The following is an 11,648-nucleotide window of genomic DNA, read 5'->3' as shown; positions in this document are numbered from 1 at the left end:
TTCTTTTTACATTAATTTCTGGCTAGCAGAAGGAAAGAGCATTGCTCCATCTTTCTAATCTAATAAACTTAATGGGTTTTGAATGGCTTTTTGATTAAGGAATAAATAGCTAGATCAAGAATTTACGAACACGAGTCCTTTTTTTGACCAACTTTGGCACAGACCTGGTTGCGCTGGAAAAAATGGCTTTTGGACCACAGCTGAATTTGCTGAATGTCCTGCCTGATGAGATTATTTATGCCATCCAAACATCGCCTCCTAACCTGTCCCTGGGTTTCCATCAGCGCGAACACTGCTGATGAAACAGTTGTGCACATTCACATGTACGTAGCAAACTCGTGTAGGATGGCTCAGCAGTGGCTTGGAACGTGGTCTGGCTTTCCTTGGGAAGGTCTATTTATTTTTTGACAAATGAAGCAGATATATTAGTGCCGTATTTGTCAGACTTTATATGTTACACCTGTCGAGTCAGTATTTCAAGGTACTGCTAGTTCCTTTTTTTTTTTTTTTTTAATAGTAGTTAAAACGGTGGTTCTGAAATGGCAGCTGTGGTAAGTCTTGTAGCGAGTGCTGCAAGAGGCAGCTTCATGCTTTCTGATCAAAAACCATTCATAGAAATGGTTCAGAGTATTTTACTGTTTGGGTATAGTCTTGGGTGTAGTGTTAGTTCTGCTGCTAACCTGGTGAAAAACATTGGAATAACGCCATAGGATTGCTTCCTCCGTCTGCACTTGTGCAGCTTTGCACACAGTGCAGGTTGTCTGCCAGGATGCTGTGGGCCTCAACAGTGACACTGCGTGTGGAGAGGAACCCACTAGGCGCGTGAAACAGCAGAAGCAGAAGGCATCACGGTCTCTTTTCCCTGTGTAATAGACACATACGTGTAGGCACAACTGATGTTAAGCCGTCTGATTTAGTCATGCAGGTTTTTTTTAATCTTAGGTCTTTTTGATCAAACTAGTCTTTGAATTAAAACTAAATCATAAAAACATTTCTAGTCAGGAAAGTAAATGTCCATGTGAGATTGTCTCTACTGGTCTTTAACATTTGGATCTCTTACTTGTAGTTTCACTGGAGGTTCTCCAAAGAAGACATGCACAACAAACAAATGAAGAAATCCACAAAGGCTAAATTAAGTGCTAGGGAGAAGCAAATGGCAGAGGAGAAGCAGGAATTTGAAGTCACAGAGAACACAAGAAACTTAGAAGCACAAATCTCAACAGCAGCCAAGCCTGATCCAGAACAGCAGCTGGATGATGTCATAGACTTGGGAGATGAGGTAGCTGGGACCAACGACAGAGGTACCCATCACGACGGGGCGTCAGAAGAAACATGTCCTGCCAGTTACGATACTGATGACAATGACGCACAGGTCTGCCTCGACCAGAGCGCGTCTGGCTGCTGCGCGGATCAGGCAACAGAGGGGGGAGACTGTGCTCCAGTGTCGGACGGCTGCAATGGCAGCGGCGGGGCAGGGCTGGACGTGGACTGCGCCTGTGAATAAGACCTGCGCTTCAAAGAGTCCTGTGAGTTGCTGATACTTTGCCAAGGCAAAAGAACGGATTTTGCTAATCACCATCGCCAACTCCATTGCTCAATTCAGCATTTCTTTGGCATTGTACTTGCTTTGCTCCTTAGCACACCGATACCTTGATGTTTTAAGTAACTACAGGGCCCGAGCTTTTTAACCCACAGAAATTAATTGCAAAATTCCGTCCACTTTACAGAGTGGGAAATGCCCTACGCTATCTCCTAGAGCGACACTTTAAATTAAAAAGCGGGAACGGAAAACATACTCGGGTTTTTCTGTGACCGACCTTAGCAAACTAGGTTTGTGTCTAGGTCAGGGCAAACGTTCCACTCGGTCAGATTTTACTCTAGAATACTTCCTTGTCCACGTCTCTTTGCTGGAGAAGTTATTGTGCCATATGTTATTTTGTCGTTAAGCTTGTGGTGTCATGAAAATGGTATTTGGGCTTAAACAGGCTGAAATTGGAAAGCTTAGATGAGATGGCTGTTATCTGTATTTATCTCCAATAGCATACTTACTGAGGATACTCTCTTCTGAATTTTATTAACTCTTGCAGATCTTTAAGCAATAAGCAAATCGTGTGCCTATTTCAGGCACGCTGGGTAAACAAACCCCATGGTAAATTTGTGTGAGGCAGATGATTCCAATATAAAATGCAATTTCCTATTCACTCGCATTTATGATGTTCTCTTTGCCAGCAGCAGTTCCTCAATAGTTGAGGGGGGGTCAGAAGATAGAAAAACAGGGGAAAAAAGGCAGGGAAAATGTATGTCTTTCCGTGGCTACCTTCACTGAAATTGGAATTAGATGTTACCTCCTGCCCCTTCAGGTGATTTTGCACCACTTCCTCGCTGTTACAAAATATGTCATGGGAAAGAACTGAAATTGTACACAAATAGCAGGGGCCGGTGGCCAACAAATGTCCCTAAATGACCTTACAAAATGCAAGTACCTTAATAGAGGGACTTTTTTATACAAGTAACCATATTTTGGGACCGATACCTAATAGAATTCTGTAGAATTACCAACATTTTTCCGTTTGGGCCTACATTGAAATACTTACAGGCGAATGTACATGTGTAATATAGTTTCTGTGCCAATGTTCTCCAAGTACTTCAGTGTTCTTAAAAACGTAGGCAGTAGTTGTTTCTCTCTTCTTAACCACCTTCACCTCTATTTAGAAGTGGTCAAGTAATCTGGTAACAAGGTGAGAAATACGTTCTAAATTCCCCTGGTTTTTGTTTTTCTAAAGCAAGAGCTCCGTAAGTGATTTGCTGCTTTTTCCCTTGACTGATTTGTGCCTGATAGTTTTCCTTAGTCTTCAAATCAAAATGCCGTACAGAGAACTCCGCTCTGTATCGTCAGATGTGCACCTAGAGCAGTTCAAACGCATCTTCCATGCCTAGAAATTCTACAATTGGCAGAACATTGCAGAGAAGGGAAAAACCATACCACTTCGAATATTCATCTAACTGGGACAACAGCACTCGAGCTTAAACCATTCCACTTCACACACACAAAGCACGGTGGTATTCTTTTCATTGATTAAAGAATTTTTTATTTTGAATTCAGTGTTTTAACCACAGGACTATAAGTAACTTCAATTGCTGGTGGTATTTTTCAATTATTTCTGAATATAGACTGAATTTCTAATAGCCTGAAAAAGCTATTCTTTCAATTGTTCTACTTAAATACAAGGTCTCTGCTCTGTACAGTTTTAAGTTCCTGTTTGCACATTTTATTAGCATAAGATCCTTCTACCGATGGTTTCTATTTCAAGGACTAGCTTTGTATTAATCTTGTTTAAAAATATACTGTATTTAAGGAACATTTTACTAGTAGAAAGTGTTGCAGTAGAAAGAACTCTCCAAATACTTTTGAACAGAAAGCATTTATTGGATTGCAATTTGACCTTGTTTCACTGGCTCCCAACTGCTTACAAAACTAAAGAAAAATAAAGGTCATGAGGAGATTTCTTATTTGTGGTACTTGCACAACTGCCAATGATTTGTCCCCAAAAGGAGGAACTCGGGGTCTCCAGGTGGTGATGAGAAGGGAAGCTCCTTACTACTGAATTAGCAGTAGTTACTTGTGCTAGGGAACTGCTACTTGGTTTTCCGTCACCGGTCTGACAGAGCATGTAAGGGTCTCCGAGAAAGTTGCACTTGTTTAAGTGAAAGCTTGATTTAAAACTTTGTTCCTGTAAATGCCGGAGCGGCTTAGGGTTGGGAAGATTCGAAGAGAAAATTCATGGGGTTTCAGTTTCAAAAGAGCAAACGGGTTTGGTTTTATAGTCGCACAATCAATTCCAACGTGTGACTCTGAATTACTCTGCGTTAGTTCAGCTGTCTGGAGTTGTGCGCGTGCTTTCGCCGTGCCCCTGCCTCAAGCAAACTGCGAGAGCTTAAATCACCTGGTCGAGGGACGACACAGACGGGTGAGGGCTCGGGAAGACAGGCTTGGGGCACAGCAGCAAGGCTCTGCAGCTGGTATGTGCACTGTGTATCTCAGCTGCGTTTGCCATTTTGGGCTTGGAAAAGCAAGACCACCAGAGTGGCCAAGGAAATCAAAGAAAGCAGTCGTCACCCTATTTGAAGCCTGAATGGAGAAGAGAAAGGGCTAGGCCAGAGCTTAACTCCCGTATCTGCAAACCTGACCAACGCGGGGAAATACACCGACAGTAGAGAGGCTGTATGTGGGAGAAGCCGAAATGGGAGTTTGGCTGCAGAGGTACAGCCTCTTTCTCTCCCCCAGAGAAGCCAGTTACTCTGAGCCCCCAGCTCCATAGCAGGGTTTGCCACCCCCAGCAGAAGGTGGAGAGAGAAGCCAGGCCCTTTCCTTTCCCGTGGAGAAGCCGCCATTTTCAGCCCAACCTATTTTTTTTCCCCAAACGAGACGGAATCTCCCAGGAAGGACGCAAGCTAATCTGACTATGCCTCTCTTGTAAGGGAAGGAGACACCAGCGAGCATTGCCTGGGCGCCTAGGGAAGGAGCCGCCGGTTTGTGCTACCGCACGTTACTGGCGCGGGCTGGTGACAGTGAAGCACTACAGCACATGCAAGTGGCACTTTGGTGTATTTTAACATGAACGTGTCCTTGTTAAACCAAGAAAACTCATGTGTGTGCATCAGTCCCGAGAGTCTCCTCTCCTCGAGGGAGGAGCATGCGGGCTACTCTGTCGGGAGGAGGAGTTACGCGTGCCGGTGTTTAGAGCAGGTGGCCACTGAACAAGACAACGGTCGTTAAATGGGATGAGTTCAAAGGAGAAAATCCAGCTCAGACAAGTAAGGAAATATGTCGAAGGCTGAATGAAGATGGCAAAGAGGAGTGGCTGAATGAAATGAAGGAAGGATGGAAAAAAGGATGTTTATACTGAAACAAACAGCGGGGGGGCAGGGGTAGAGGAGTAGAACGAAGATGGGTAGGAAGTCCAAAACGTTGAAGCATCATAATGAAAAGAGTTTACGTAGAGTTTAGGAGGGGCTAAATGCGCAAACGATTTGACCGGCACTTCATGTTGCATCATTTCTTTGATTATTGGATCTGTGCACTTGAAAACAGTGTAATTGAAATAGCTGGAAGTAGCTTTAACATATGCATGGAAATGAAGGTAAGTACAAAACAATGTACTTTTTTTTTTCCTCCCTAATTTGGCTCCTCTACCAGCCTCAGTTTCTGAGGTGAGCAGGGGAAGGGCTCTGCATTTGGATACCCTGCTTTTTCTTTGTAGTTGCCGTGACTCTGTACGTTTGCCTCAGGGAGCCAATTATAGGGCAGAAATAAAGCACGATCAGCTTTTCATGCAGGAATTTCATCCTCCCGGAACTGAAGAGCGTAACAAGAGCAGATACTAATTTCTTGCTGATAAATGCTTCCCAAAAGTATGAGGGATGCCGGCTAACAATACCAACGCACCTATGAATGAAGAGTTGTAGATGCAATTCGTATGTCTCCAAGGCTGTTAGTGGAGATGTGCGTCTGGCTTCAAAAGGCGATCCCTGCCAAAACCTCCATCAGCAGCAAGGTGCCTGCGGTGCTGAATGGGGCAGCTGACTCTAATCAGTACCTTACCTGTACACTGAAGGGGGGGAAAAAGGCTTTTCAATTTAAGTGCTTTCTGTTATTCACTCTAAAAGCACCCTACTAACTAAAATGATGTAATGATAACTGAATAGCCACTCTTTTCCAGTTAGTTAATGCAAATCCTACAGGAATACTTCATATTCGTTGTTCCAGGTGAGCACGCAGCAAACCGGTAAAATAAATGTCACAGGAAGAAGAAGGAAAAGATTCAGTCTAATAAGGCTGTAACACCCCGTAACTCACAAACCGTCTCACTCAGTTTAAATATAAACGGACACATATCTCACTCCTTGTATTTTGTTGCAAAAAGAAGAAAGTAACTCTCAGTCTGCTTTTTCTCCTTAAGTCGCTCCGTAGCTGATGACACAAATATAAGAGGAATAAACATGTTCTAAGATAAGATGTTACGATTCACCAGTGTGATGAGAACGTTGCTCCAACTCAGTAGCTGCTGAACAGCAGGGGTTGCTCTCTGTTCCCACCAGTGTAGGTTAGGATCACATTTATTTAATTATTCATAGAGCGTATGTTTATATAGGTTAATTTTCCTGGGGTTTTTTTCCTCTTCACTTGTGGTGGAGTCAGATCCAATAATAGACGTTAAGGTGAAAACTGATGTTTCACTACAAGACCGCTAAACTGTAGAAAGAGGCTTCCAAAAGACTCTTAAGCGTCAACAGGGAAAGGCTACGGAGGAAAGGGGATGTTAACAACTTCCCTGGCTTCCTGGCTCGGAAATGGCATTTATTACCATTATATGCATTATGGAGGGAAGGCGTTCTTGTGCCCTTCGGCAGGATGACTGTTCAAGGTAAGAAAGAACTTCTTGTTAACGGTGACTGAGGTTACTGGTATTTGGGGGTGTGACTTCCCCCCCATCTTTTGGTGCCGAGTGTGTGTGTTTAGCGGGTGAGCCCATACAATGGGAGAGATGTGTCCCTGCCCCGTAGCGCTCAATCTGAGTGTTTTGAAATGCCTTTTGATAAATGGACATTTTGGTGCAAGTCTGAGGAGCCGTTTGTGAAAGGGATGTCGTTTGGGCTGAAGAAAGCATGTGCATTAAGGGAAAGAAAGGGTAAACCAGTTTATAATCCACTTAATGATTTAAAAGTCATAAGGAAAACAACATTTAAAGGCTTCTCAGAATCTTTTTGGCATGTTAAAACATGCAGGAGCATGGTGTGTCATTTTTATTTTAGAGCACCAGTGCTTCCCAATAGCAATTTATTGCATGTTTCTAGAAAAAAAACCCCGATTCCTTCAAGCATCAAGCTCTGACACGTCAATTGCAATCTTTGTGAACAGAAAAACCCCTTGGTTTTATTTTCTGTGACAAGCACGCTGTCCTATTTACATTCTAGAGTGAACAAACAAGGAAGCATTCCCTGAAATAGGGGTACTCAGACTCTTCCTCTCATTTGAGTAGGAGGGAATTTGATGAGACATCCCCTCTGGGTCTGCAGTGACTGCTGAGGAGGTGAGTAATTTCAGCTTGCGTATAATGCCACATGGTATAGAAGCACAAGCCCAAGTGGATGAGGCTGCAGGCACCAGATGAAAACTTACGGGCAAACCCTCATCACGGCGCTGTCCCCAAAAGGCAACGCTTTAAGGTCCGTCATTCAGCGTTCACCTCTTCCTGATCCAACACACAGCCTGTTTCCTTAAGTTCTGTATGTTCTGAGCTGCAGTCAGTATGGATTTTTCCTCTTTGAAGCTCCGTTTGCTGAGAAGCTCTAGGATTATTTCAGTTAGCTGTTCCATCAACTTCTGCAACAATTACAGTAGTAGTCTTGTGCCGCCCTCAAAGCAAGGGCCTGGAGTTTCCTAGTTAGACTGTCTCACTGGTTTTTGAAGACGAGGTGAGTGTGGATGTGGCAGTAGGGATCCTACAAGCTGTAAAACATACCAGAGGCTCTGATAAAAGGAGGTTAAGACTAGAGGCTAAACTCAGCATACTGAAGCTGAAATGATTTCTTGGGAGAGAACTACAGCTGGGCTGGAGGCCTTTTTATCCAAGCACTGGGACGTAATCCTTGAACAATTGTGTTTCACACCAACAGTACTGTTGCAGGCTGGAGACCAGGTGATGGGATCGGTATCTTTGCAACCTCTGTTTAAGGCAGAGCAGAGGGATGCTGATGGCAAGAAACTTGCTGTATTACCTATTTGACTATCGTCTGAAACGTTTCACTCCAGGAAAAGAGCCACTAACAAAGAGAAGGCCTTATCTATTTAACATTTTTTATAATTCAATAATGATTTACTATTTTTAATAATTTAAATGTTCCTTATCGAGGTCTTCAAATGTACAATGGGAATCTCTGCCACTTAAGGACTTGAACTGTCTATACAGATAATTAACTAACTCATTACGGCTTTTTGTTGTTCTCAACATTTATATGAGTTTGTCTACCAGTGTGGGGAAGAAGCTTTGTTCAAGAAGGGCTTAGGTATCAGCCATTACACTAGAGGTACACTCATACCTTAAAAAAAGCAAACTTTCCACAGAGGTTTTTTCCAAACAGACCTGGTACGTCCTGGAGCCTTCTAAAACTCAGTACTGCAGCAGGATTACGGAGATTTCCTGTCTCGGCTGCTGCTGGCCGTTGCTGCTTTTGAGGAGGTGGCACGTGGGAGCGCAAGTTGGATAGGCTATCTCAGCACCAGCAAGGGATACGGGTTCACGTGAATAACTCTGTACAGCTCTGTCAGAGGCTAACAGATTTTTAACACATCTGTATTTTAAACTCAGGTCTGAACATCATTATGAAAACATGTCTTTACTGTCAACACAGTTGACTTGCTTAAATAAACCACATAAAAGTGTTTTTTTTTTCCTTTTAACAAGTGGCAAGAGAAGGAAGTCACAACACAGCAACTCTACTTCTATAAAAATATTAATTTATTATCTAGAACTGGGGAAGGCAGTGTGTTGACTCACTAGCACAACAATTTGGAGCAGATTCAGAAGTTGCGGCCTGAATTCTTATTTCTTATAAACTGACCTGGCATTGCTGCACAACTGATTCTCGACAACTGCTGAATCAGGCACTGAAAGTCTCTTAAAAGCTGACTAACAAAACAAGTGTATAAAGTGAAAATACGCTGCGACCCATAAGAAGTAAGCAAACCATCAAAAAAACAGAACAGTTACTGTCTTTAATATAAAATCATTTTTTCCCCAAAAGCAGCAGCGCTGTATCACAATTATTATAGTTAAATTAAATGAAGACGATCACGATTGAGGACACCTTCATGTATGAAGTAAAGTCTTCCGAATAATTCACAGTCCATTTTCTGTACATTTCAGCTTATCAAAATACGCTGGAAACAAGCTATTTGCTGTTCAGCAGATGTCACTACCACCATTTCTCAAAGAAAACACAGTTTCTAGGAACACCAATGTTGGATAGTAGTTTGGATATAGATTCTATCATTGGAGGTGGACCGCAGATGTACCATAAAGTATCCTTAGAGACATGTTTTTCTAGATCCTTTTCAGATACTCTTCCCTCTGACAAAGAAGAAAGTAGGAAATGAGAACAGAAATACTCATCGTGAAGTAATTTAAAAAAAGGAGGACTGGTTAGAGGTATTTCAAGCACTCATTTCTTAAAAATGCCAGGCCTGTTTAAGGATAATAGGTATCAAGATTTGAGGCTTCCAAAACCGTTTATTCTTCTGGGGATTTAGATCAGTACTTCCAGTTGGAATGGATGGGATATTAGTCACTGAAGAAGAACATGGCTTACATACAACTAAAAATCCCACATTCAGATGAAAAAAACAGGTAAGGATCTCTCACACAAATGCAACAGAAATGGAAACATGACAAAGTATCTCTTACAAGCAGTCAGCCTATCCTTCATCAGTCCCGCCTTAAGCAAAGTAAATACTTTGCTTGATAGTTTCTGGAATAAAGTTTACAGTGGGAAATACCAGTATAAAGTTTAGAATTAACAGAGGAGGTTTACTACAAATGAGAACAAAAACTGCAAAGGGAAAATTTTTCTCCAAAGTATAATATGTACAGTGGAATTACTGAGGTTTAACTCACATCTCATTTTGAATCTTTAAACGTAAAAATACTAAATTATGCATGTAACTTCATCCTCCGGGATGTAATCAAAATTAGAGTTTAGAAGTCATCGCTCTGCATTACTGTTATATTTACCTGTAACATGTGGCTGAAGTTCTTTACAGATCTGTGAACTCTGTTGGGTAACGTGGAAACGACATGTGATCTTTCCAGGAAATGCATTCATCAAACCAAGGATATTTTTCTGTAATGTTAAACACACTTGCTTATACCACAGGCCATTAAATCAAAGCAGATGTATGCATACAGTCCCAGAACACCAGTGATTATTACAGAGTACCAAGACTCTTGCATTTCAGTGCGGAGAACTTCACGGGCTTGATTTCAAAGGGCTGACCCACACAAATACTCAAAATTTCTGTACCTGGAATGTGAATACACTACCAGCTATGTTGTTACCGCTTTCCTCTTTTTTTACAATAGGTTGCAATTTGTACAATTTGGACCTAAGAACCAGTTATGTCCTCTCCTGGTTTCTTCCCCATATAAATTCGCGTTATTTCCTCCTTCCACTTCCATATGGGTTTTCCATTTAAAAAAAAACTGGAGTTTGTATTTACCATTTGTTAAGAACTTTTTGAGTCTCCTCTGCTTTATCTGGTAAGATTACTAGACCCTTTACTCTCTCGTGTTCTCCAAGTGAAACCAACTACAGTGTAATGCTAACGCTATTTTTACCAGAGTAGAAACTCTGTAATTTTCAGCTCCCTAAGTCACAACTGTGATAGTTACCACCAAAACCCCAATGGCTTCAGTTCAAGTCAGTAAAAAAAAAAATCTGTCAGTCAGATGCTGTAGTTAGTTCTGAAACTAATATTTATTTACTGTCTAGATTCTGCACTACTTGGGATTTTCACTGCTGGAACAGACACTGGAAATTCTTTCTTAAAATATTCTGAAATAATAAAAATAATTTGTGCTCCGTGAATAGGCAAATTAGCTCATTGTTATGTGTTTGCTTACTACTAGTTACTACGCTGGACAGTCTGCCATGGGTGGCTTAACAAAAAAACCCCAGACAGATTCTACTTAATAGACAAATCTGTTTCCGATTCCCTAAAAAGACATGGAATAAAGAGGGGCACAGCTAGACGCTGCTGCGCACTGTTCCACTGGTACCTCTAATATTGGCCTGCTTTCACTGTTCTGGGTGTGACTGTAAGCTTCTGTCCCCTTCATATGGAACCACGTACGATTTGATAGCACTTTTAAAACTAATCATGTCCTGTTGAGTTGAAGTCCTAGGACCAAGCCAGAAAGCATGCCTAAGGTAGAACTTAACCTGCTTAAATAATCCCGCAGTCATTCACACCACCTACTTGTAACCTATCACTCTAATTCAGTGACACGGACAGAAAGTGGCAAGTATCACGCATGTGACAGGAACCGCCCCAGTACTATTTTCTAGTATCCTAGGGCAAGAGACATCTCTTTAGCTGAATGAAGGAGAATCTGAACAGCTCAGCAGGTTCTTTGCAGCCTAGTAAGTTAGTGTACAAAATGAAGCAGACAGCTGAGCAATATAGACCTCAGGGAAAAGACCTGTCCCCAGTGTCCCAGCCACAATAAGGAAATGGGGGTCACGTTCAGTCCTCAAGAAATCAGGAAAAGCCAGCTAACTGGCATCTTGAAGTAGCAAAGTTAGTATGCTATCTTTTGTAATTCTAACACTACCATTTTTAAATAGCGAGGTTTTCAAAAGCAGTGCATCTGCCTGTGAAATGAGAGCACATCCAAAGCAATTATTAGAGCAGTTACATTAGGCTGACAGGGACGAAGGACAACGCTATATGTAGCTGCTTCTTCAGGGAACAGGTCCTCCAAAACATCAGCGACAACCAAGCGGTTCCTCATGGAGATTTGTACAGAAGTATCTCACAACACCACAAAGACTCTAGCGATCCTATTTCCTCAATCCTCTGCACAGAAGTA

The 11,648-nt window shown here is 42.1% G+C and overlaps 1 protein-coding gene and 1 long non-coding RNA gene across 2 annotated transcripts in view; one reads left to right on the top strand and one right to left on the bottom strand.

The window, feature by feature from the left end:
* Positions 1-1,786, top strand: part of LOC103914312 (raftlin-like) — a 17,219-nt gene extending 15,433 nt beyond the window's left edge. The window contains exon 5 of the mRNA XM_009320928.1: positions 1,067-1,786. Coding sequence (XP_009319203.1) covers positions 1,067-1,504 — 438 coding nt within the window. The 3' untranslated portion in view covers positions 1,505-1,786. The remainder of the gene's footprint in view (positions 1-1,066) is intronic.
* A 6,747-nt stretch (positions 1,787-8,533) lies between these two features.
* Positions 8,534-9,926, bottom strand: LOC103914311. Its single transcript, XR_663459.1, has 2 exons — positions 9,792-9,926; positions 8,534-9,131 (listed from the first exon to the last, which is right to left on the bottom strand). It is a non-coding gene; the product is annotated as an uncharacterized LOC103914311 (long non-coding RNA).
* Between the last annotated feature and the right edge of the window lie 1,722 nt (positions 9,927-11,648).

This window comes from Pygoscelis adeliae, unplaced genomic scaffold (assembly GCF_000699105.1).
Source record: "Pygoscelis adeliae isolate BGI_AS28 unplaced genomic scaffold, ASM69910v1 Scaffold903, whole genome shotgun sequence".
Lineage (NCBI taxonomy): Eukaryota > Metazoa > Chordata > Aves > Sphenisciformes > Spheniscidae > Pygoscelis > Pygoscelis adeliae.
Note: the sequence above shows the minus strand (reverse complement) of the source record. Positions and strands in the feature narration are given on the sequence as shown.